At 41.5% G+C, this 27,074-nt stretch overlaps 1 protein-coding gene across 3 annotated transcripts; it reads left to right on the plus strand.

Moving 5' to 3' along the window:
- Positions 1–329: 329 nt before the first annotated feature.
- On the plus strand, positions 330–26,892 carry LOC132269069 (long-chain-alcohol oxidase FAO2-like). 3 transcript variants are annotated; one of them, XM_059770082.1, is made up of 6 exons: positions 414–525; positions 628–727; positions 1,226–2,083; positions 2,167–2,310; positions 23,891–24,163; positions 24,927–26,892. In XM_059770082.1, exons 3-6 carry the CDS (start codon positions 1,310–1,312, stop codon positions 26,670–26,672), a joined length of 2,937 nt encoding a protein of 978 aa, XP_059626065.1. In that variant the 5' UTR covers positions 414–525; positions 628–727; positions 1,226–1,309; the 3' UTR covers positions 26,673–26,892. The 3 variants fall into 3 exon arrangements, with proteins under 3 accessions (XP_059626066.1, XP_059626065.1, XP_059626067.1); XM_059770083.1 differs by lacking the exon at positions 628–727 and having other exon boundaries at positions 330–525; XM_059770084.1 differs by lacking the exons at positions 414–525; positions 628–727; positions 1,226–2,083; positions 2,167–2,310 and adding an exon at positions 23,208–23,769.
- Positions 26,893–27,074: the final 182 nt, after the last annotated feature.

The following is a 27,074-nucleotide window of genomic DNA, read 5'->3' on the forward strand; positions in this document are numbered from 1 at the left end:
GGTAAATCAGCATTTCAATGTGTCAATTAATGAGTCATTCATAATTCAAAGAGCAATAAGGTATTTTTATCTTATATCAAAGGTAGTTGGGGTGATTGTTTAATTTTGTAAACTTAGGAATATCTTTGTCCAAGCATTGTTGCAATTTACCCAAATAATAATATCTAGATGAAAAATAAGTCTTAAAAAACATAAAAATAAATAAGTTAGCGATTTTTTTTATTAAGCTTAGGGGTTTTATCTCAATTTTTCTTAGAGTTAGGCTTTAATTTATAATTTATAATTTATAGGACTAATCAACGCCGGTTGCAAAACTGATGGGCTAAGCCCACTCATGTTGGGCTGGTTATTATTTATTTATTTATTTATTTTTCTTTCTCTAAGCGCGTGAAACAAATTGGTGTATATTTACCATCATTCCATCGTCCAAATTCTATACACTCCTTCGTGCCGAAGGATTTTGAAATATTTCTTCAAGTCATTACGATCACAACAATCTGCTTCGATACTACGCTATCGCCTCAGGTGACAAGATCTGCTTAGTAATATATATATATACACACATATACTTTCTGTCTCGTATATTCTTATTGTAGATTGATAGTAATTCTTTGAACAATTCCTCAGTGCGTGTTCGAGGTTTTTACAAAGTTGAGGACTTGGCTAAAGGGTTTTTGCTTACACAATGAAATAAAGACGACTGAACTCCAAATTTGCACTTAGGAGGGTAAATATTTTTTTTCCCTTTAAGCAATTTGAAAAAAAATTGAATCTTTTCCATATAATAATAATCATAAAGCCTTCTTTTCTCTTAATATTCAATTTCTCCGCTAAATTATTATGTGTGATGAATTATTGTGTGTTTGCGTGGTTGTTTTCTCCTTATTCGTTTTACCTAATTTATCATGTTGGTGTTCAATTCAATTATTATTACTATATACGGCTTGTCCTCACTATGTTGTGTGGTTTGAAATAATCAGTGTAAAGAGAGGAGTTGTTTTCTCCTTATTTGTTTTACCTAATTTATCATGTTTGTGTTCAATTCAATTTTATTAATTTATACTGATTGTCCTCACTATGTTATGTGGTTTGCAATATTCAGTGTAAAGAGAGGAGTTGTTTTATCCTTATTTGTTATTAACTAATTTCTCATGTTTGTGTTCAATTCAATTTTATTAATTTATACTAATTGTCCTGACTATGTTATTTGGTTTGCAATAATCAGTGTAAAGGGTGGAGTAATCACTCTGAAGATCGGATCAGTCAGTTACCGGATGAAATTCTTATTTGCATCCTCTCTTGCTTGCCAATGAAAGAGGCGGCAAGAACTAGTGTAGTCTCAAGTAGATGGAAAGTGTTGTGGACATATACAACTGGTACTTTTAATTTTGAGGCTTTGAAGTTATTGTGGAAAGTTCGAAGGAAAGCTCGAAGGAAAGGAAATTGGAAAATATTAGGGGTGGAGAGGGCCAACTATATAAGTTGGGTGAATCAGGTCTTGAAGTCACCCAAGGGTGCAACCCTGGATGAATTCAGAATTCACTTTGATTTGGATTCTAGTTCTACATCTGATATTGATAATTGGGTTCACTTTGCAATGGAGAAGAGAGTTCAAAGGCTTGAGTTGAATCTTAAACGATTACAAGGTAATTTGCCGGAAGGGCGTTACAATTTATCATCTATGCGGTCACTGGATTTTTCGAGACTTGAATCACTAACTGCAATCCGTTTCACGTATGTGGATGTGACGGCAGAATGCCTTGAATGTTTTTTATCAAGCTGTCCATTTCTTGAAGAAGTATCTGTTGATAACTCGACTTGTCTAGTCAATCTTAAAGTTTATGGTCAATCGCTCAAGTATTTGAAATTAGCGTACTGTTGGTTTTTGGAAGACATTGAGATTTCTGCGAAAAGTCTGGTGTCACTTGAATATTTTGGTCACCAAATAAACTTGTGTCTCAAGAGTGCATGCCATCTTTCTAAACTATACCTGGGGGGTCAGTTTTGCAAATTTATGAAATTTTCCCAGTTTTCAAGCTATATCTCTCAGCTGCAGAAACTTGTATTGAAGTTGGATTACGAGGTTAGTATCTAACTTACCTCTCTTTTGTGCCTTCTCTTATTCTTCAAGGTTTTCTGACACATTTCGTTATTTGGACTCTTCAGGTATTTGATAACTTCCCCAAATTTCCCGAATTAAGGAATCTAAAGCATTTGACATTGAAGGTGGTTTCAAACCGTATCAGGAGCTTCCTTCCTTGCATTTCCCTCATAGAGGCAGCTCCTTGTTTGTATAGATTTTGTCTCGAGGTTAGTGCTCTTACTTTCTGGTTTACAATATGTGCATCATATTCTATCCTGGAATCTTATGTTTTATGTTATTTTAGGTGTTTAGTAAGTAATTTTAACTTGTAATGGCATTCATACTACATCATCGCTCTCTTTTTCTTTTTTCCCTCTAGATTGTATGATTTGCTTTACAAAATTTCTGAGACCTATATATAAGATTCATATCTTACATAAATTTACCTGATATCAAAAGAATTTGAGAACAGTGGTGCGCTGTGCATCTAGTTTGTTTTCATTGATTTTGTAGCTTAGGCTTAGCATCGGCCATTAGAGGAGGTGTTTATATATATATATATATATATATATATATATATATTTATTTATTTATTTATATATTTTAAAATGTTAATGAAGATGTAAGAAATTCAATCACCTCTCTCTCTAGAATTCTTACACTTCAACGGAATGAAAAACCAAAAAACCCCCCTCTCTACTCATATTGTCTATTTATAGACCATTACAAATGCTCTAACTAATTTATTACATAGGGCTCTTATTCTTGGGCTTTCTTCTTTTTGGGCCTGACCTCATTATGTAAGTCTCAGACGTTGGGCCTAACTTACAGTGTTGCATTATGGGCTGAGTTCAACCGTTCGGTCCAACCTTTCTCTCGTGGGTGTTGGGCTCGTTATGCTACCTTTTTTGCTCGGGCTCGGACCCACCACTCAACCTGATGCTCTACCTATGGGTCGGGTCTGGTCCAGTCCATCTTTGATATCCTCAATTGCCCCCATAATTATTCCCTAATAAATAAGTAGGTAATTATTATTGACGGCCAATCATGACGTTGACGGCTCAAGAAGATCTCGTGGGAAAATGGACGGTCAGATCTAAAACCGATGCTTCGAGATTCCAAAGAAACTCCTCGTTTTCCTGACGCTTCGGCCTTCGGGCCCACTCTGTCTTTATTAGTATCAGAGACGTTCCGTCAATCCTTTTTACTGTCTCTATCTTGCATCACTGTTAGTCAAATCTTCGCTTGCTTTTTTTTTTTTTAAATCAAATCAAATCTCCTCTGGCGAACCTCTGCAACAGCTCCTTTTTTCAGCGATCTTGCAGTACTCTTTGACGTTTTCTCACTCTGAGGTTAGTTTTGTTTGCCTTTTTCTTTTGGAAGATCTCTTTTTCTCCCTTAAAATCCTCATTCATTTTCGCCATGCCTGTAGATCTAGATGTTCTTTGCATGAAACTTCATCTCCCTGTCGATATAGAAATTAGAAACTGCCCTAAAGATGTGAATATCAGGACTGGTACTGGCCTTCTTCCCGGCGAAGTCTTGTTTACCCATCTTCAGTTAAATATCATTAGGTTCCCTTTGCATCCTTTCTTTAACTATGTTTTCAACAGACTAGGGATCTCCCCTCTGCAAGTAAATCCAAATTTTTTTAGGATCCTATCCGTTCTGCTACTACTGACTCGTGACAGAGGTCTGGATCTTGATATCATAGATCTTCTTCTCTGTTACAAGATTAGTAAGATCCGACTTGAGGAACCATTCTACCACCTCTACCCGATTGAAAAGATGTCCATATGTAAGGACACAATCAAGTCTGAAAAGGGTTGGAGAAACAACATAGTAAGGGTTAGGGGGGCCTGGTCTTCTCCAGCTGCAGAGGGTTATCCAATTCCGAGCGCCTTTGGCGAGTGTTCTGTCTCTTCATATAAGAAATTCAAAACACATAAGAACGATTGTCCTTGCGAAATTTGTGTTCCTCGCTTTTGTACTTTCTTGTGCCGATCCTTAAGCATTCCTTGTGATGACTTGAGCTACAGTGTTTACAGGGATAGGGATAATTACTTGAAGAAGTACGTTCTGAACGACATTCCTTCTTGCTCAGACCTTCTTACTTCAGACAACCTTCTCGCAATTTCAGCCCTCGGCAACACAATGAGCCAGCTCCAGATTCCTTCCTTCGGCAGGAGGAAAAACCCTCCCCGAGTCACTGTTGCTGCTGCTGCTGCAGCAACCTCTTCTCCAGCCTCGGCCTCTTCTTCTGCCACTATTTCCGACACCATTCTGAACATAGTGGCTGTTGATCCTGCCGTTAGCGTTCCTTCTACCAATCCGAACGCATATCCTCAGTTCAATACTACTTCTGCTGTTATTGCGGGTGCTCAGGATAAATAGCGAAGCAAGAGGCCTCATCCCGACAGTGCAGCCAACCTTGATGATGAATCTCTTACAAGGAGGATCCGAATCTCTGGGCCGGGCACACTCCTGCATCGCCCAGTCAGTTTTCCTGCCCCCTCTGGGCCTGTTACAGCTGCTGCTTCAGCTTCAGCTTTTGCTTCTGTTTCTGCAATAGCAGCATGGACTCCTCGATTCGTCCGAACGGATGGGACATTCGTGAAGCCGAACGAGACCATGTTCAAGGATGGCCAAACCGCTATGGCATATTACAGGAACATGTGGACTTCCAAGGACATTGAAACAGCCAAAGGTCTGTCTCAGAAGGAGGTGTTCAACCGCTTTCCCTTATCTGCCATGGAGGTAATTTTTGTCTCTCAGTCTGCAAATCTTCACATAATCTTTATGCTTGACCTCTTCTGACCATGTGATCGGTTTAACCAGTATTCATGCATATCTCTGCAGACCTTGTTCGGTATGATGGCCATGCAAAAGCAGGTGGAAATGGGGAACGCCAAGGCTCGTAAGTTCTCTAACAGCCTCGAGTTGGCCCATAAAGAAAATAATATCCTTGCCACCAAAAACACCGAACTGTTGGTCCAGCTTGGCAAAGTTGAAAAAGAGAGAGACGTTCTGAAAAAGGAAATTGACTCCCTTCAGAATGAAAAGGATGCCCTTCAACTTGAGAAAAGCGTTTGGCAGACCGGGCGCGATTTGCTTAAGGATGAGAAAGCAGAACTCCAGCGCCTTCTGACTGATGAGCAGTCCGCTGGGATGGCCTTCGAGAAGAGAGCCCTGGATGAGCGTGATGCTCTCCTAAATACCATCAGCAAGGTGAATGGTGGCATGCTGGCTCTTCACGCTCGGTTTTCAAGGGTTGGGGCTCTCAGGTATGCTCAGGAGTACCGAGAGGGTTTCTCCGACTGTGTTCCTGCCGAAGGCCAGACCGGTTCCACTCCGGACAAAGTTGATAAGGACCTAGAAATTGATCCTCCAGGAGTCTATGTTGATTCAGACTCCACTCCTGCTGAACACATTTTTGATGAGTGTCAGGAGATTGCTTCCTCCAGGGTCACTTCAGCTCCCTCTATCGTTCAGCCTCTGGATGTTCTTCCTATGTCCACTATAGTTCCTTCCTCAACCGCTACTGAGGTTGGGCCTCAACAGAATGATTCAGTTATTCATCTCGACTCCCCTCCTCATGAAGATGGGACGACCAATGAAAGTGAGGAGACGAGTCAACGCAATCAGGAGGCTGACAGAACAGAGGCAGCTAGCTAGGACTCTTCTGATACTTTAATTTCCTGCTTCTTTGTAGTTATGTCATCTGTGTATCTTATCTTTTGTAACCTCAAAACATATCATGAATGAGATGACAAAAACATTGACTTTATCTGTGCATGGGTGGTAACAACCAGCTTCATATTTATCGAAAGCTAATGTTTGGCGTTCGGCTCATAGTGCCAATTGCCACTTACTTTGCTCAAGTGCCGGGCGCTTGGCTAGAATGCCACTTGCCACTTGGATTTTTATTTCTTAGCGAGTATTTGGCGTTCGACTCATAGTGCCAGCTGCCACTTACTTGCTGAAGTGCCTGGCGCTCGGCTAGAATGCCACTTGCCACTTGCCACTTGGCTTTTTATTTCTTAGCAAGTGTTTGGCGTTCGGCTCATAGTACCAGCTACCACTTACTTTGCTGAAGTGCCTGACACTCGACTAGAATGCCACTTGCCACTTGACTTTTTATTTCTTAGCAAGTGTTTGGCATTCGGCTCATAGTGCCAGCTGCCACTTACTTTGCTGAAGTGCTGGAGTGCCTGGCGCTCGGCTAGAATGCCAGTTGCCATTTGGCTTTTTATTTCTTAGCAGTGTTTGGCGTGCGGCTCATAGTGCCAGCCGCCACTTACTTTGCTGAAGTGCCTGACGCTCGGCTAGAATGCCACTTGCCACTTGGCTTTTTATTTCTTAGCAAGTGTTTGGCGTTCGGCTCATAGTGCCAGCTGCCACTTACTTTGCTAAAGTGCTGGAGTGCCTGGCAATGCCACTTGCCATTTGGCTTTTTATTTCTTAGCAGTGTTTGGCATTCGGCTCATAGTGCCAGCTGCCACTTACTTTGCTGAAGTGCCTGGCGCTCGGTTAGAATGCCACTTGCCACTTGGCTTTTTATTTCTTAGCGAGTGCTTGGCGTTCGGCTCATAGATCCAACTGTCACTTACTTCGTTATTTTTACTTAATTTCTTGAAGAGGAAATTACTTTTTATAAATCTTGGAAACCTGTACACTCACCTGTATTCAATTGAAAATGAACATGATTCAAAATTGAAACTCAACTTTTTATTGATTATTCCTCTTCAAAGACGTAGCATTCCAAGGCTTGTTAACCAGTCTTCCGGCCATGGTCTCTAGGGTATATGCCCCCTTTCCTATGACTTCTGCAATTCTATATGGGCCTTCCCAAGGTGCTACTATTTTCTTAACCATTCCTACCTTCTTCTTTAGAACCAGATCACCTGGTGTAAAGTCTCTGTGCTTTACCTTTTTGTTATGGCTATTCATAAGTGTCTGCTGGTAGGATGCGAGCCTTACTGCCGCTGCATCTCTCTTTTCCTCCAGCATATCGAGGTTAAACCTCAGCATACTATCGTTATGCTCTCGGCTCCATGCCCAGCTTCGAACAGTCGGAACCAAGTGTTCGACCGGTATGACTGCCTCGGTACCATACGCCATGGCGAATGGGCTTTCTCCGGTCAGTCGCCTTGGGGTCGTTCTATAAGCCCACAAGACGTTCGGCAGTTCATCTAACCATTTTCCCTTCTTCTCTTCAAACTTCTTCTTGATGCAAGTAAAGATTGTTCTATTCGTGATATCTGCTTGTCCATTGGCCTAGGGGTGACTTATTGCCGCCAGCTTTTGATTAATTTCATATTCCTCCAACAACTCTCTTACTTGCTTGCTGTCAAGGTTGGTCCCATTATCCATGACGATTGACCTCGGAATACCAAAACGGCAAATTATATTACTCCAAATGAACCGTCTCACATAAGTCTGAGTCATGCTTGGGGACGGCTCTGCTTCCACCCACTTAGTAAAGTAATCTGTAGCCAGCAGCACATACTTGTTCTGAGCTCTTGCAGTTGGCAGAGGTCCAACCACATCCATCCCCCATTGTGCGAAAGGCCATGGTGTGGCCATTACGTGCAAGTCCTCAGGTGATTGGTGGATCAGTGGTCCAAACCATTGGCATCTATCGCACCTTCTGGATAATTCTTTCACATCCCGTGGCATGTTTGGCCAGAAGTACCCTTGCGTCATTGCTTTGTGCGCTAAAGACCTTCCCCCTGAATGGTTTCCACATACACCTTCATGAATAGCTCGCAGTACCTGCCGAGCCTCTGTGGGGGTGACGCACTTTAAGTACGGCCTAGAGAAAGACCTCCTGTATAACTGGTTATGCACTATGGCGTACTTTGCAGCAGTCGATTTGATTTTCCTAGCCTCATCTCTTTGCTCAGGCAAAGTACCATCCCGGATGTAAGTTATGATCGGATCAATCCAGCTTGGCTCATATGGAATAACATTCACTTGCCAAGGATCTGCGCTCGAAGGTTCTTCAAAAATGGACGGCTGGTTTAATATTCCTACTAGAATCACCCTTGCCAATGTTTCTCCAGAACCCGAGGCACTACATGCTAGCCGATCGGCATCTTCGTTATGCTCTCTCGGTAATTAGATGAATTCAATTTTCTCAAAGCCTTTGGCCTCATGCAGAACGGCAGAACGATATGCTTCCATCGTTTCGTCCTTGGTTTCGTACTCACCATTTACCTGCGGAACAACCAACTATAAGTCACTAAAAGTAGTTAGGTTTCTGACCTTCAGCTCTTTGGCTAACTTTAATCCATTCAGTAACGCCTCATACTCTGCTTCATTATTAGTGGCTCGGAACTCAAGTCTGAGCGCTTGACTCAAAGATGTGCCCTCTGGCGTTTGCAATTTGATCCCGATGCCTGCCTCCATTTGATTGGAGGAGCCATCTACATAAAGTTTCCATGAGCAACGTCTAAGGTCTTCTTCCGTATCTTCTGAGTCACTCTCCAGCAAAAAATCAGCTACTGCTTGTCCTTTGACAGTTGTTCTGGGCTCGTATGTTACGTCAAATGAGCTTAACTCTATGGCCCATTTCGTCATTCTCCCAGAGAGATCTGGCTTGTGCATGAGTACTCTGATTGGAAAAGTTGTCAGAACAACTATAGGATGAGACTCGAAATAATACCTCAACTTTCTCTTTGCATTGACGAGTGAAAGTATCACTCGTTCGGCTTTCGAGTATCTTCGTTCAGCCTCGGTCATTGTTTTACTAACATAAAAAATCGGGTATTGCACTCCTTCTTTACAACGAATCAGAACGGCATTCGTCGCAACACTGGATACCCCAAGATATAAAAATAACTTTTCTCCCGGATTCGGAGCTGACAAGACTGGTGGGCTCTGCATATATTCTTTCAAATGAGTCAGTGCTTGTTGTTGTTCATCCCCCCAGACCTGTCTTCCATGACTCCGTATTGTGTCGAAAAATGGCTTGCAGTGATCTGATAACTTAGAGATGAACCGGCTTAATGCAGCTATTCGGCCTGTGAGGGCTTGTACTTCTTTGATTGTCTTCAGTTCCGCATTTTTGGTCAAAGCTTCTACTTGAGCTGGGCTAGCTTCTATTCCTCTGTGATGAACCACACGCCCCAGGAATTGCCCAGAGCTCACGCCAAATGAACACTTGGTTGGATTAAGCCTCATTCCATATCTTCTCAGCACATCAAACACGTCTTGAAGATGCTTCAGATGGTCAACTTTGCTCTTACTTTTCACCACCATGTCATCAATGTAGGCTTCCACGGTCTTCCCTATATGATCCTTGAAAATTTGGCTGATAAGCCTTTGATAAGTTGCTTCGACGTTTTTCAGTCCGAAGGGCATAACTTTGTAGCAATAGGTCCCTCGCTCGGTAACGAAAGAAGTTTTCTCTTTGTTTGTAGGGTCCATAGGGATTTGATTGTAACTTGAGTAAGCATCCAGGAAAGTTAAACGCTCGTATCATGTGGTGGCATTTACCATTTGATCAATCTTTGGCAGCGGAAAGCTATCCTTCGGACAGGCTTTGTTTAAATTGGTGAAGTCAATGCACACTCGCCACTTCCCATTCTTCTTCTGCACAATAACAACGTTTGACAACCAATCGGGATAGTGCACTTCTTTTATGAATCCTGCATCAAGTAACCTATCAACCTCCTCGGCTATGATCTGATTACGCTTTGGTGCAAACCTTCATTGCTTCTGCTTTACAGGTTTGACATTGGGATTGACGTTCAATGAATGACAGGATACCGAAGGACTAATTCCAGGCATGTCTAGGTAACTCCATGCAGATATATCGACATTGTGGGATAAGAAATCAATTAATTCCTGCTTCTCCCCCTCGATAAGTCTTATTCCCACTCTGGTGATTCGCTCTGGCTCAAAGCGGTCGATCTGCACATCAACCAGGGGTTCTTCAGTCAAGTCCACTGGCTCCTCCTCCCCATTCTGGTTGGGGGGAGGTTCCTGTAATTGCTATCTCGGGCTTGCTGAATAGATGGGTGCTTTCCCTTTTCCAGCATGCTTCAGCGTTCTTGAATAACATTTCTTAGCTGCAACCTAGTCCCCATAAATGTCGATCACATTGGCTCCATCTGGCCCCAAGCATCTCATTACTTGATGCAGAGTGGAAGGAACACCTTGAACTCTGTGGATCCACCCTCTGCCCATCAGAAGGTTGTAAGAGGGATGAATCTCGACAACCACAAAGGTCTCCATCAGAACCCTCTCTGCAGCATGTAGCGCTACCTCCACCGTACTGATGGGTTCCACTCGTTTTCCATCAAACCCTAGTAAAGGATTCCCAGTGGATTTGAGCCGATTCGGCTTGATCTCAAGCTGATCAAATGTGTCCCTCGGCATGACGTTCGCACTACTTCCAGGATCAATCAGAACTCTGCGTACCAAACATTCGGCCACCGTCAAACTGACGACCAACGGGTCCTCATGAGGGATCTGAACACGCAATAGATCTGTTCTGTCAAACTTTATTTGTGTTGATGCGCTCTGTTGGTGCAGAGTGTTTACACTGCCTATCCTCCTCTTCATTCGTGCCTAGCGAAGGCGTGTTCGAAGCAGTTCATCGGACTCCTCAATAGGCTCAGGCCGACCATGAATTGCATTGATTATTCGAACCGGTTACGTATTGTGAAAGTTTGACTTTTGATTCCTCTTTACGTGCTCCATTGGTCAGTTCTGTTCCACCGCCGGGCCTTGAATATAATTTGCGAACTCCCCTCTGGCTATCAGCATCTCTACCTGTCTCCTTAAATTCCTGCATTCATTAGTCTGATGGCCAAAGTCAGAATGAAATACACAATGCTTAGACTAATCCCTCTGTTCGAGGGGTTGTCTGATTGGTAAAAGAGATCGGAACTTATCTTTATTTTCCTGGTATAGCCTTGCTAAGGTAACTTTCAACGGAGTAACCAGCTTTTCCTCCCTGGGTCTCTTCTTAGATTCCCACGAGGTCTGACGCTGTGGCTGAACCTGTTTTTGTCTGATCTTTGCTTTGGATTTTTCCTCTGTTGATATGACAGATGTCTTCCGAGCGTTAGCTGCCTCTTCTTCCTCTAAGCGTACAAATCCATCAGCTCTTTCATTAAGTTCATCCATAGTCTTCGGCGTGTTCACTACCAAGCTTGTGTGGAATGGAGTGCCACGAGTCATGGCCAGTATAAACGCTTGAACCGCCGTGGAAGGGTGACATTCAATCACCATACTCTTAGTAAGGTTAAACCTGGTTAGGAAAGCTTGGAGACGCTCATCCTCATGCTGCTTCATTATGAATAGGCTTGAGATGTCCTTTGCTGGACGCTTATTTCCATAATATTAGCTTATGAACCAATCACACAAGCTTCGGAAGCTATTCACTGAGCCCATCGACAGGTTCTTGAACCAATTAAGCGCTGGTCCAGCTAGACTTGTAGGGAAGCACTTGCACATCAAGGAATCATTCTCAGTGTTCAGAGCCATTTTCAATTGGATGTGATACACATGATCAATTGGATTGGTCGTTCCGTCGAACAGAATGAAAACGGGCATGGAAAATTTCCTCGGACTCGGAGCATTCAGAATTTCATCGATGAACGGTGAATCAACCGTTCGAGCTGCTGAACGGAGGGCTTCATTTTCCCTCCGGAACCCCGCGATTGCTCTCTGATCTACAGATTTCCTCTCTAAGCTGCGATAGTCGAACGTCGCCATGGAAGGCCGATAAGTTGAATCAAATGATCTGTCCTCAACAAACTCTTTATGCCACGGTGGTATAGCTTTGTGACGATCAAACTCCATTGCCTCTCCTCGGCTAAGCGTTTCTTGATGTGGATCGAAAGTCATGGCTTCGTTTCGCCTGATTTGTTCACGCCGTGGATCTATGTGAGTTGATCCGTCACGATCATCAACACGACGAAGATTCGGCGGCAAATCGTTTGGCCGGACCTCCTCGCGGTGAAGATCTGTCTTATTGTTCCCTACCTCCTCGCTGTGATGTGCCGCATCGGTACGTGCAACTTCTTCTCCTGCCAGGAGCGGTTGCGGCATTACCGGAGCTTCGTGACGCTACATTTCAGTCCTTACATCTACATTCTCCCTCTTAAGAGCTTCGATCATGCTCATCAACTCATCAAGTTTTATCTACTGGACATTCTCTACCGCATTGGAGTTCTCACCCCCAGTCATCATTCCAGAATGGAGCAAAGGCATGAATCGTAAACTCTAAGTTAGATCTGAGTCTCGCTGACGCGAATCACGTCAGATCTGAACTCAAATTTTACGAGTTTTGTTCGCCTTTCGATAGATCAAAGCTTTTCCGGCATCTGAGTTTGCTGGATCAAGCCGCAATAGAGTGAATCACAGCTACGTAAACGTAATGCCAATTCCTCAGAATCAATCAAGAATCTAGAATCTCTCAAGAGCAAACCGCAATCTCTTAGATCTGGACTAAACTTCTCGAAATCAAGTTTCGTCGTCATCAATCAGTCTGAAACAACATGACGTTGATCAAACAAAAATCAACCTTCAACGCTTCCTACAGACGGCGCCAACTGAAGATACAAAAAATTCAGTCACCTTTCTCTCTCTAGAATTCTTACACTTCAACAGAATGAAAAACCAAAAAAACCCCCTCTCTCTACTCATATTGTCTATTTATAGACTATTACAAATGTTCTAACTAACTTATTACATAGGGCTCTTATTCTTGGACTTTCTTCCTTTTGAGCCTGACCTCATTATGTAAGTCTCAGACGTTGGGCCTAACTTACAGTGTTGCATTATGGGCTGAGTTCAACCGTTTGGTCCAACCCTTCTCTCGTGGGTGTTGGGCTCGTTATGCTACCCTTTTTGCTCGGGCTCAGACCCACCACTCAACCTGATGCTCTACCTACGGGTCGGGTCTGGTCCAGTCCATCTTTGATATCCTCAGTTAATATATATATATGTTAATCTGCATCTCTCTCTCTCCTTCAAGGAAAGTTTGTGAAAAAATTCTTTATTTCTTTGCCTCATACCTGTGGATTGATGATTAGCAATGTGTGATGTGTGGACTAGATGCTAATATAGAGGCAATAAGTTATACATCTGTTCTTAGATGGAACCGATGTTAGAGGTATTATACATAAGATGACAGTCCTTTGTGGACTAGGCTACTTAAAAGAAGATGTTAACTTTCAGTAGACTAATGCTCTTGATTCATTTTGTTTGTGGCTAATAGATTAAGTGCATTGATTTGGTTCTTAGCTTTAACCAGTTTGCTCATCATTCTATTTTCATTCTTTGGAATCAAAAGTCAATTTCATTGTTCTAACAAAATTGAATTAATAATCGGACCATTGGCGTGGCAGGTTTTTTATGGGAATATTGATTGTCCTGGCAACTACCTTTTGCAAGGGAAGGTGGTACAAAGAAGGGCTGAGAAACGTCTGCTCAAATGTCCCAAGGTGGTAGAATTGGTTGGATTTACTAGCCGTGAGGTTGATGTTGAGCTCGCCATGTACTTATTTGAGAATTTTGTCTCACTAGAGAAGATAAATATTGATACACGCCCACCAAATTTGATAGGAACTGAAAATGAGAATGTGGAAGATGAGAATCGACTAGCGGCGAAAATGTGTGCTATGGGACTGCAATCAAAATTACCTCGAGGGGTTGAACTAATGATAATATGAAGATTTTGTGGAGGGCTGCCCATGTAACATTAGATGGCAATTTGTGCTTTGTAATATTTAATTAAAGATGTAATGCTACAATGTTTGGGTTTAAAATAGAGGACAGGCCCCTCTTTTAACTGTTGTGATTTTGTATGGTGGAAAAATGATGAGAAGTTATAACTTGTACGGAATATATCATATGTAATAAAGTATTTGCAAAATCATTTTTCATTTAAATAGGTAAGCAACTCGCACACTTTGTGTTCCAAGTGGGACTTGAAACCCTCAGCCTTGAAAGGATACCACCCAAGTTAAGATTTGGTGGTGTAAGAATATAATTTTTCACAGTCGCAGCATTTTTCTATTTGCATTATGATTTACCATTCCCATTTATCTTACAGGTTCATGGAGATGGTTTGACGATTCTATATTGGATTGATGTGAACCTTTGTCAAAGGTAAAAATTGGAGGCATTTCATTCTGGCAAACTTGCTAAAGTTAAAGCTTTTCGGACAAATGAAAACACTATTCGATATCATCATGAGTGGTAGAAATAAACTCAGACAAATAGGACAGACAAAGTTTTTCTAGTTCGTGTGCTACTAACCTTGTAATATTGGTAGAAATTTCGATACAAGGTCTATGTGAATGCTAAGGTCTATGGACAAGGATAAATAAATTGAGAGTTGATATTTCTTGGTTAACCTAACCTAAAAACATGGAGTGTTTGTAGCTGTTAGTTATACCACTTCATCGTTACAAAGATTACCGTGTATAATTTCTAAGCAAGCACATAATTATTGATGAATAATTGGGGTTTGACCCAATGAAAATTGAGGAGGGACCCACTATAATGATTTGAACCGGGGTTTGACCCAATGAAAATTGAGGAGGGACCCACTATAAAGATTTGAACCGTCAAAAATTCGAAACTAAAAACAACCTTTCCATGCAAACTCAATTCAATACATTTGTTAAATAAATAATTGTGTCTAAGCAATAATGTCTATGCTTAATTAAGTTAAAACATCGTTCTCATTCCATAGTGATACGTGTGAGGACTCAATAAAATGAGAGTTGATATTTCTTGACTAACCTAATGCTTAATTAAGTTAAACATCATTCTCATTCCTTATATAGTGGTACGTGTGTGAGGATTCAATAGAATGAAAGTTGATATTCCTTGGCTAACCCAATGCTTAATTGAGGACTCAATAAAATGAGAGTTGATATTTATTGGCTAACCTAATACTTAATTAAGTTAAACATCATTCTCATTCCATAGTGGTAATTAAACATCATTCTCATTCCATTGTGGTGCGTGTGTGAGGATTCAATAGAATGAAAGTTGATATTTCTTGGCTAACCCAATGCTTAATTGAGGACTCAATAAAATGAGAGTTGATATTTCTTGGCTAACCTAATACTTAATTAAGTTAAACATCATTCTCATTCCATAGTGGTAAGTGTGTGTGAGGACTAAATAAATTGAGGGTTGATATTTCTTGGCTAACCTAACCTAAAAACATGGAGTGTTTGTAGCTATCGATTGTACCACTTCATCGTTACAACGGTTACCGTGAAATTATTCTCAGCAAGCATATAGTTATTGATGAATAATTGGGGTTTGACACAATGAAAATAGAGGATGGACCCACTATTATGATTTGGACGGTCAAAAATTCGAAACTAAAATCAATATTTCCATGCAAAGTCAATTCAATACATTTGTTAAATAAATAATGATGCCCAAGTAATAATGTCTGTTGATGATGGATTCTGCGCAACCTGGATCTGATCTGACTTCCTGAATAAAGAGAAGAAAAAGTGATCCTACGAACACCGGTGTGTTACCGGTGGAGTAGGCTCCGACGAACAAGTCAGTGTGAATGATAATCTCCCTGGAGAAATCGAGAAATTGAGTTAGGGTTTATTGTGTACCTCAAAACGTTGATTCCCCCGCCTTTTTTATAGGACTTAGGTTAGGATGTCACGTAGAATTACCTTATTGTAATCTGTAGACTTAATCCTCATCGTAATCTTTAATCCTTATCACAATCTTTAATCCTTATCGTAATCTGTAAAGCCTATCTCAATCTGTAATCCTTATCGTAATCTGCAGAGCCTATCTCAATAGTGCGTTAATTTAGTAATCTTCCCTTAATTATAGATATTTAAATTATACATCCATCAGTTGCCCCCCGTTTCAGAGGATTGCTTGTCAAACCACCGGAACGTTAATTCCAAAATATCACACAATAATATATAGTTAAAATTGCAGAGCCTTGTCCATTAGCCTGACTTATATTGTCATTTCGCGAATACAGTCGGGGGTCATAGTATCACATTGGCAGCTCGTATATGTGGCAAGCTCGTATATTTGTCGTATATTAGCAAGCTTGTATATTTTTCGTAGTGCCACATTGGCAGCTCATATATGTGGCAAGCTGCCATGCTGGTAGTCTACCGTTATGTGGCAAGCTGCCATGCCATGCTGCCGTGGCAAGCTGTCCTGCTGGCATGCTGCCGTTATTTGTCAAGTTGCCCTGGCAGGCATGCTGCTTTTATTTGGCAAGCTGCCCTGCTGGCATGCTGCCTTTATTTGGCAAGCTGCCCTGCTGGCATGCTGCCTTTATTTGGCAAGCTGCCCTGCTGGCATGCTGCCTTTATTTGGTAAGCTGTCCTACTAGCATGCTGCCGTTATTTGGCAAGCTGCTCTGCTGGCATGCTGCCTTTATTTGGCAAGCGGCCCTGCTGGCATACTGCCTTTATTTGGTAAACTGTCCTACTGGCATGCTGCCGTTATTTGGCAAGCTGCTCTACTGGCATGCTGCCTTTATTTGGCAAGCTGCCCTGCTGGCATGCTCCCATTATTTGGCAAGCTGCCCTGCTGGCATGCTACCGTTATTTTATACTTGATTTTATTGACATCTTTAGTCGGCTCGTCCCTTTAATAAGGAAAGTAGATTAAGACGAGTTTCACGTAACTCGTTATAAGGTAAGTAGATGAATACGAGCTTCACTCAGATCACCCTTTAACAGGGGAAGTAGATTACTATGAGCTTCACCCAGCTCACCTTTTAACGAGGGAAGTAGATTACTATGAGCTTCACTCATCTCACCCTTTAACAAGGGAAGTAGATTAATACGAGCTTCACCCAGGTCACCCTTTAACAGGGGAAGTAGATTAATATGAGTTTCACCCAGGTCACCCTTTAACAGGGGAAGTAGATTACTATGAGCTTCACTCAGCTCACCCTTTAACAAGGAAAGTAGTTAACCCCTCATCTTTTTACGAGGGAAGTAGATTACTATGAGCTTCACTCAGCTCACCCTTTAACAAGGGAAGTAGTTAACCCTTCATCTTTTTACGAGGGAAGTAGATTACTATAAGCTTCACTTATCTCACCCTTTAACAAGGGAAGTAGATTAATACAAGTTTCACCCAGGTCACCCTTTAACAGGGGAAGTAGATTAATATGAGCTTCACGCAGCTCACCCTTTAACAAGGGAAGTAGTTAACCCCTCATCTTTTTATCGAGGGAAGAAGATGAAGCTGACCCTTCATTCTTTTAAGGGGGAAAGAGGTATGGTCTTAACATGGGAGTCATCTCCTTTGACGGTTGTCTCGGGATGTTGGCAAATCGTTGACACTTGTCGCACTTTTGAACGAAGTCAAGTGCATCTTTCTGCATGGTGGGCCAATAGTATCCTAGTCAGATGGCCTTGTTAGCAAGTGACCTACCCCCAGCATGGTTTCCACAAACTCCTAGGTGGATCTCCCTTAAAATGTAGTCAGCTTCCTCGCTAGAAACGCATCGTAAATACGGCATGGAAAAGCTTTTCTTGTTAAGCACCCCTTTGATAAGCGTATACCTAGCTGCCCGCATCTTGACCTTTCGAGCTTCTGCTCGGTCTGTTGGTAGCACCCCATCCTTGATATATCTGATGATAGGATCTGCCCATTCCACACTCAATATCGCTTGTTGCACTTCAATTTGTCTCTCCTGAGATATAGATGGTTCGTCCAAATATTCCAGTGGTATATTCTTATTGATCTCAGGTTCAATACAGTAGCTAGCCGGGCTAAAGCGTCTGCTTTCCGATTCTCTTCTCGTGGTATTTGATGAATTGAGAATCTTTGGAAGTGATTCTTTAATTCCTTCACCTTTTGTAGGTAACTCTTCATCTTCTCGTCTCGTGCCTCATATTCCGCTTGAACTTGTCCAGCGACCAGCTCGGAGTCGGTGTAATTGCTCAACCCCTAGGGCATTTGCCACTTTTAATCCTGCTATCAAGGCTTCGTACTTTGCTTTGTTGTTGGTTGCGTTGAAACCAAACCGAAGTGTGTACTGTATACTTTCTCCCTCTGGGGAGACAAGAACAAGCCCCGGCTCCGCTAACCTGAACATTAGATGACCCATCCACGAACAAGTCCCAGACTACTTCTGGGACCATCTGCTCACTTAAACCTCGTTCTGTCAAAAATTGGGGTTGTTTCTCCTCTTTTGGAGGGGTAAACTTAGCTAAGAAATCAGCCAACACCTGAGCCTTTACTGCTGTTCTTGGCTTATACTGAATGTCGAACTCTTCTAACTCTACTAACCACTTCATCAGTCGACCAGAGCTTTCTGGCTTGTGTAGGACCTGTCGAAGGGGTTGATCTGTTAGGACCACTATCGTATGCGCTTGAAAGTATGGTCTCAGTTTCCTGGCGGACACAATTAAAGCAATGTTCCATCCTTGGATATCTTTCCTCCGCACCCCTAAGTGCTCTGCTCACGAAGTATACTGGCTTTTGGACCCCTTCTTCTTCTTCTCGTATCAGAGCTGAACTGACAGCTGTCGTGGAGACTGCAAGGTATATGTATAATTCCTCTCCCGGTATGGTTCGAGACAGTAGTGGGGGAGAACTAAGGTATTGCTTTAGTTCTTTGAACGCCTGCTCACACTCTGGGGTCCATTCAAACGCATTCCTTAGCACACGAAAGAAAGGTAGACACCTGTCAGTTAACCGAGAGATTAGCCTACTCAAGGCAGCAATCTTCCCTGTTAGTCATTGTAGATCCTTGGTTGATCTTGTCGATCTCATGTCAATGATTGCTCGGATCTTCTCTGGATTGGCCTCAATTCCTCTTCTGCTTACCATATATCCCAAGAACTTTCCTGAGGAAACCTCAAAGGCACACTTGCTGGGGTTGAGTTTCATCTTATGCCTCCTAAGTACCTCGAAGGTCTCCTGTAGGTCAGTCAAATGGTCTTCAGCTTTTAAGCTTTTCACCAACATGTCATCAACATATACCTCCATGTTTCTACCAATTTGATGCTTAAACATTGCATTCACTAGCCTTTGGTATGTTGCACCAGCGTTCTTGAGCCCAAACGGCATTACTTTGTAACAGTACAAACCTCTATCAGTGATGAAGGCCATTTTTTCTCTATCTGAAGTGTACATAGATATCTGGTTGTATCCAAAATATGCATCCATGAAACTTAATAGTTCGTGTCCAGCCGTTCCCTCAACGAGCATATCGATTCTTGGGAGAGGAAAGCTGTCATTCGGGCAAGCTTTGTTAAGGTCGGTGAAATCCACACATAGCCTCCACTTTCCATTTGCCTTCTTCACTAAGACCACATTTTCCAGCCAGTCGGGGTAGTACACCTCTTGAATAAAGTCGACTTTTAAGAGCTTTTTCACCTCTTCTGATATAGCCTGATTCCTTTCTGGAACGAAAGTCCTCCTCTTTTGTCTGACAGGTTTAAAGTCAGGATTTACATTTAAGCAGTGCTCCATGATAGTGGGGTCTATACCCGGCATGTCTTCATGGACCCATGTAAATACATCTCGATTCTTTCTGAGGAATTGAGTAAGTTTATCTTTGATACCTGGGGGGAGTAAAGACCCTATACTCACTTTTTTCTCGGGCTCACCGTCACCAAGGATGACCTCTTCTAGCTCCTCTGTAGGTTCCGCTCTATGAAAGTCTGGTCTATCTTTCCCTTCCAGCCCTTCAATCGTAAATGCCTCTTACGATTTTGTTTTTCTAAGAGAGGCGACATAACATTCGCGAGCCATTGTTTGGTCCCCTCTTAGCTCTCCCATACCATATTCAGTTGGGAAGCGTATCAGGAGATGGTAAGTGGACGTGATTGCTTTCATGGCATTCAATGTTGTCCTCCCCAGGATAATATTGTATGATAATGGGCAGTCCACCACTACAGAGTCCACCATTACAGTGACCTGCTTTGGATTGGCTCCTGCAGTAACTGGAAGGGTAACTGCCCCCAGTAGATATACTTTATCGCCTGAAAATCCCACCAGTGGTGATTTCATGGGTCGGAGCTTCTCTCGGCCAATTTTCAATTTCTCGTATGCCCAGGGGGTCATCATGGGGCTGGTGAATTCCCTTGTCATCTTCTTCAGAAAAGGTCATAACCGGCTCCTCAACTCGAGGTAATTTTGTTGGAGGACTTGTCATTCCAACTTCATTCACCTCTGAAAAACTCCGAATACTCCTAGCATGAGCCCTCCGAGCCGAACTTGTCTCACCACCACCAGCGAAGCCACCCGATATAACTTTGATCTCACCCATTGGTTGGTGTTGAGGAGGGCGATCATCTCGGCCCTCCCGGGCTGGGTTGGAGCCTCCTTTTCCATTTCCAGTTGTGAATTTGCGTAAATAACCTTTACGAACAAGGTTCTCGATCTGGTTTTTGAGGTCGAAACAATCTTCTGTGTTACGTCCATGGTCCCGGTGAAACCTACAGTATTTACCTAGAGACCTCTTTATTGGATCAGCTTTTAGCTTTGGCAGCCATTTCAATGATGCGTCATCTTGAATCTGCAGAAAGACTTGATCTACAGATGTATTTAGGGGGTATAGTTATTATACCTGCCTGGGCTCACTGGGCGGCGAGACGATCTGTCAGCCTGGTTGTTTGAGAATTTCTTGTACTTCAATTCCTTTTCCTCCCTAGTGTTAGGTGCTGGCCTCTTCTTCTCCGACCTCTTATCTTCACCATCTTTGTTTTTTCGTGCATTCATAGCATCCTCAGCGTTCATGTGCTTCCATGCTCTAACCATCAACTATGTCATGCTTGTAGGGGCTTCTTTTGATAAGGAAAATAGGAACTTAGAAGTCTGTAGTCCTCCCATAAAGGCTGTGAAGGCAACCTTGTCGTCCACCTCTTCTACCTGCAGCATATCAGTGTTAAAACGACTTATGTAACCACGGAGAGGCTTTCCCTTCTGCTGTTTCACATTCAATAAGTGTGTTGCTGTCTCCTATGCCTCTGCCCAGCGATGAAGTGTCCAATGAATTGTTTGCTCAACTCATTAAAGATTTCAATGGAGCCTGGCTTTAATTTATTGAACCAAAGACGAGCCCAACCCTTTAGTGTGGTAGGGAAAGCCCTGCACATAATCTCATCCGGTACGACTTGCAAATACATAAGAGCTTTGTAGGTCTCCAAATGATCGAGAGGGTCCCGCGTCCCATCGAAGCTCTCAAGAGTTGGCTGTAGGTCTCCAAATGATCGAGAGGGTCCCGCGTCCCATCGAAGCTCTCAAGAATTGGCATATTAAATTTGCTAGGTAGAGGACAACTCATAACATAACAGCGAGGCTAAATGCTAGGTTGGTCTTCTGTACCAGATCGTTCACTGTGGCCTGGCCCTTCCCTTTTATTGCTTGCATGACGTCTTTGACCCTAGTTCTCAGATCTTGCATCTACAGATTGAAATAAGTGACGTCTTCAGTCTTGTCACCAACACAACCAGAGGTACCTGCACGGAGCCTGGTATTATTCCGTTCAAGAGACCGATGGTGATGGCTTCTCTGTTGACCCCCTATTTGACTAAGCTCAGCGTCGTTGTCAATCCTACAGGAGTCATTCTTGGGTACTTCATTATTCTCCACCTCATTAAGGGCGGCTAAGCGTTGTAGAATCATTGAATTTTTCTGGACTAATTGGTTCATTCCCTTATTTAGGGTTTAAACCTGTTGTTCCAACGCTGTGACGCATTCCTGATCGTTTGGGACGGCGGGGGGTTGCCTCGTCGAGTCCCCTTGATCAGAAGTTTGCAACGCTTCGTATTTGCCAGCAACCAGACCAGATCGTAATCGAACCATACTTTATTTAGAAAACTAAAATCGTTCCCACAGACGGCGCCAACTGTTGATGATGGATTCTGCGCAACCTGGATCTGATCTGACTTCCTGAATATAGAGAAGAAAAAGTGATCCTACGAACACCGATGTGTTACCGGTGGAGTAGGCTCCGACGAACAAGTCAGTGTGAATGATAATCTCCCTGGAGAAATCGAGAAATTGAGTTAGGGTTTATTGCGTACCTCAAAACGTTGATTCCCCTGCCTTTTTTATAGGGCTTAGGTTAAGATGTCACGTAGAATTACCTTATTGTAATCTGTAGACTTAATCCTCATCGTAATCTTTAATCCTTATCACAATCTTTAATCCTTATCGTATTCTGTAAAGCCTATCTCAATCTGTAATCCTTATCATAATTTGCAGAGCTTATCTCAATAGTGCGTTAATTTAGTAATCTTCCTTTAATTATGGATATTTAAATTATACATCCATCAATGTCAATGCCTAATTAAGTTAAACATCATTCTCATTTCATAGTGGTATGTGTGAGGACTAAATAAAATAAGAGTTGATATTTCGTGTCTAACCTAATGCTTAATTAAGTTAAACATCATTCTCATTCCATAGTGACAAGTGTGTGAGAACTCAATAAATTGAGAGTCTGAGTCCAACAAAAATGTACTACTATAATATTTGTGACACTGTAAATGAGTCCTGAAGAAGTAGTTTATGAAATGAAACTGGCAGTGACAGGTTTCTAGAATGAGGTCCACTGCAGTTAATTCAAAAATGTGCGATAATACAGTTAATACTCAATGCCTTTGTTTTACCTTACCAGCGAAGGCAGTCTCTGTCTCTCTCTTTCATTAGGACTTCCGAGCCATCAATATATACAGAGACTACTTATTAAGAGACACCTACCCCAACTGCCAAGTAAAGTAACCCAACCACATGCCGTATTATTATTATTATTATTATTATTATTATTATTATATAATAAATGTATATTAGTAAGAATACATTACAATTGAGCTCCCTTGAGCATTTGATGAAGCATTTAAAATTTATTATTTTAACCTCACTTAAATTTTAACACATGAGCTCAACAACCCCGTTCTGTTTTCACTTAAATTTTTTAGAATGTGACCGTTAGTTGGTAGTTGATGTAATTAATCAAACTATTACAACTGTATTTTTGAATTTTTTTTTTATTAAAAAAAAAAACTAATTTCTAATTCCATCAATTTTAAATAATAAAAATTCAATTTCCAAAAATTAAATACCGTCCAACTCTCTGAGAGTAGATCAAAACCCATCGGTTAAAAATCCTTCCTTTAAAGATTGGGCGAGAAATTGTCTTTTAAGGAAATCGTGTAAACACAGGATTGATTTGCCTTCTACGAATTTTAAATACAATAAACAAAACAGCGGACGTTGAAATTTATGGGCAACAATTGTGTTTGTTTCCCATATTTTTCACCAATCATAATCATGGTCCAAAACAAAGACCAAGTATAATTGATTTTAAAAAATCTTTTATCTCAATCTTAGGACAACAAGAATATTAAAATAGTAAACAAAAACAATAGGAATATCTCTCTATCAATCATAGAAGAAGCAAAATATTTCATTAGATATTGAAACTGGAAGTGGCGGAGAGAGAGAAGAAGAAGAAGAATATGAAGGGAATAGAGAGTCATCCACTGTTGAGAGGAGGAAGGAGAGGATGCAAAAGCTACAACCATGGATTCAGTTCATCTCAGATCCAAACACTGTCTGCCATTTGTGAAGCTCTAATCCCATCCCTGCAGCCAAACAATATCATCACCAAAGAAGACCCACCTAACCCGGCCCTCCAATCATTCTACCAAACTTCTGGCTCTCAGTCTCCATTCCCTGATGAGGTTTTTTTTTTTTTTTTTTTCTTTTTAATATTTACTTACATAAATGTTTAAATTTAGTATGAGAATTTTGTGATATTATATATTTGCATTGATCAGTGTTTTTGTTTTTAATGGTGGACAGGTTGCAGAGGTGTTGGTGAGAAGAGGTCTATCGGATGCTGTGTTCTTGGTGACTTTAGTTCTAAAGTTTCTTTCAACCAGATTGGGGACATTACTGCTTTGTGGGTTTCTTTGCTTTGATTGGAAATGGCCATTTATTCACAAATTCTCTGAAATTTCCTTGGAGAAGAGGGAAAATGTTCTACAGAAATGGTCGAAGAAGAGTTTTTTCACTCTCCTAAGAGTAGTGTTTTTGGTTATCAAAATCTTCTGTTTATACACCTTTTACTCTTGGGTAATGCATCTATCCAATCATTTGTTTTCATTATTATTTATTTTATTATTATATAATATGCTTTTCTCTCCCCCCTTTGACTTTCTTATTTCTAGTGTTATGTTATATATTTGTTCTTTTTTCATGATTCTGGTTTATGGTTTGAGGATAATAAATAAATCAAAATAAAAATTCCCAGTTTGCTGAACTGGTTACTTGGATTTCTGCTAGGATCAACTGTTTGATTTACTGGAACTTAGGCCTTAGTAACAATTTGGAAGTAATTTATAGCTTTTAAAACAATACTACAATTTTTCTTTCTAATCAATAAAAACCTCAATTTTCTCAACCAACGACAACAAAGTTCATTAGGAGGATAGGAACTTACCAAATAGTTGGGTTCTTTTCTTCGGAAGCTGAAGCTATAATAACCCAATATTCTGTTCACTAAACCAGGTTTTGGCTTTGTTGATTTGTTTAATTTTAACCTTGAAGGGGTTAGCAATTTGATTGACTTGTGTCGTCATCATTATAATATATTCTTGAAAAAAGAAATTCCTCGGATAAATAAAATAGACATACAGTTCAGATTCTAGACTTTCTAGTCGCTTTCAGAATTTTAATTAAGATTTACAAATAATTTTGAGGATGGTAAAAGGGTGGTTTCTCTGTTTCTTTTCATTTGCTACAGCTTTTTGCAATTTTGAGCAAGAACGTATCCATAAATGTATCAGTATTATATTTATGTTTTTAATTTTGAATTTCTCCTGTGCATTTGTTGCAGACTGATGAGAACTCGAAAAACCCAGCATGGGAAGCAATGGGATACCAGGTAGACACTCGAGAAAAACTGGCCAAAACCCGAAAGGAGAGACCTCTGGAAAAGGGAATTATCGAAACTATGAATCAAAATGAGTCGACACTAGTACAATCTCTAATCCAGAAAGGCTTGGAAGTCACGGAAGATCCAAGTAATAACACTTACAAGATCAAATGTGATGTAGTGATTGTTGGTTCTGGTTGTGGGGGAGGCGTTGCAGCTGCAGTTCTTGCCAGCTCTGGACAGAAAGTGCTCATCCTGGAGAAAGGGAATTACTTTGTGCCTGAAGATTATTCTGGTCTGGAAGGCCCCTCATTGAATGAACTATACGAGTCGGGAGGATTTGTATCAACTGTTGATGGAAAAGTACTGATCATGGCAGGATCAACCGTTGGGGGAGGCTCTGCTGTTAATTGGTCCGCAGCCATCAGAACCCCAGATTCTCTTCTTAGGCAGTGGAGTGTGGATCAAAAGATCCCCGTCTTTGGAAGCTCTGATTATCTATCCGCCATGGATGTTGTGTGTAAAAAGATTGCTGTCATGGAAGGTTGTACGGAGGAAGGGTTTCAAAATCAAGTACTCCGGAAAGGGTGTGAGAATCTTGGTTTAAAAGTTGTGCCGGTTCCAAGGAATTCCTCGGAGAATCATTACTGTGGTTCTTGCGCTTATGGTTGTAAAACAGGAGACAAGAAAGGGACCGATTCCACTTGGCTAGTCGACGCTGTTGGCAACGGTGCAGTGATATTAACCGGATGCAAAGCAGAGAGATTCATATTGGAGAATGGCAATTATGGAACAAGAAAAAGATGCTTAGGAGTCATTGCAACTGCCTTGAACAATAATATCACAAAGAAGCTGCATATTGAAGCAAGAGTGACAGTTTCAGCATGTGGCTCGCTGTTGACACCTCCACTGATGATTTCCAGTGGCTTGGAGAATCATAATATTGGCAAAAACCTCCATCTCCACCCTGTTCTGATGGCCTGGGGGTACTTTCCGGAATCTACATCACAAATCAAAGGCAAGAGCTACGAGGGAGGAATCATTACTTCACTCCATAAGGTGGTTTCTGAGGAATCCAATGTCACCGCTATTGTAGAAGCTGCTGCACTAGGACCTGCTTCATTTGCTGCATTGTTTCCATGGGTTTCAGGGCTTGACATGAAGGAAAAGATGGCAAGGTATTCAAGAACTGCTCACCTTTTTGCGTTGGTTAGAGATCAAGGTTCGGGGGAAGTGAAGGTGGAGGGTAGGATCAAATATCGATTAGATCGTCTTGACAGAGAAAATCTTAGGACAGGGTTAAGGCAGGCTTTGAGGATTTTAATTGGGGCAGGAGCTGTTGAAGTGGGCACCCATCGGAGTGATGGACAGAGAATCAAATGCAAAGGGATGACGGATAAAGATTTGGAGTTGTTCTTGGACAAAGTTACAGCAGTTGGAGGGGCAATGTCGAAGGGTGAATACTGGACCACTTATGGCTCTGCGCATCAGATGGGTAGTTGTAGGATGGGTGCTAATGAGGAAGATGGTGCAGTTGATGAAAATGGGGAAAGTTGGGAAGCGAAAGGATTATATGTTTGTGATGCAAGTGTTCTGCCTAGCGCTGTTGGGGTCAATCCAATGATTACCATCCAATCCACTGCTTATTGCATCTCAAAGAGAATTGCAGAGTTCTTGAAGAAGAATAAGTTAGTGGCAAATGACTGATTGGCGCGATGGGATGCCCCTATTCTTTCATTTACAACCTTAATGTCAAGAGTGCAAGTCATTTCAGATGCCTAGGAAGAAAAACAAAGAAGATGACTGATTCTTCTCATTTTCTATATACCCTTTCTGTATCTTTTTTTCTACTAAAAATATGATGCTACAGAACTTTGTAATAAGAAAATCGATATGATGATGTATCAAATAATTCTTTTTATTATCAGTCCTGTTATTTGTGAGAAGCATCCAAATTCATACACCTATTCATGTGCAATCTAGAGGCAATGAACACGAGTAAATTTATACCAGTTCAACTCACTTATAACCTTTTTATTTTGGTCATGACAAAACTTTTTGTGATAGCCCAACCCAACCTGAACCATTTCACATACCCTCTAGGTGTGC

This window comes from Cornus florida, unplaced genomic scaffold (assembly GCF_030987335.1).
Source record: "Cornus florida cultivar Cherokee Brave unplaced genomic scaffold, ASM3098733v1 CherokeeBrave_3.0.0_Hap2_Chr08, whole genome shotgun sequence".
NCBI lineage: Eukaryota > Viridiplantae > Streptophyta > Magnoliopsida > Cornales > Cornaceae > Cornus > Cornus florida.

Bases quoted from the DNA above. Each gene is read 5' to 3' on its own strand.
- LOC132269069 (XM_059770083.1), top strand. From the start codon at position 1,310: ATGAAAGAGGCGGCAAGAACTAGTGTAGTCTCAAGTAGATGGAAAGTG. The intron at 2,084-2,166 runs GTTAGTATCTAA...TGGACTCTTCAG, and splicing joins TATTGAAGTTGGATTACGAG to GTATTTGATAACTTCCCCAA. The intron at 2,311-23,890 runs GTTAGTGCTCTT...AATGGTGGACAG, and splicing joins TGTATAGATTTTGTCTCGAG to GTTGCAGAGGTGTTGGTGAG.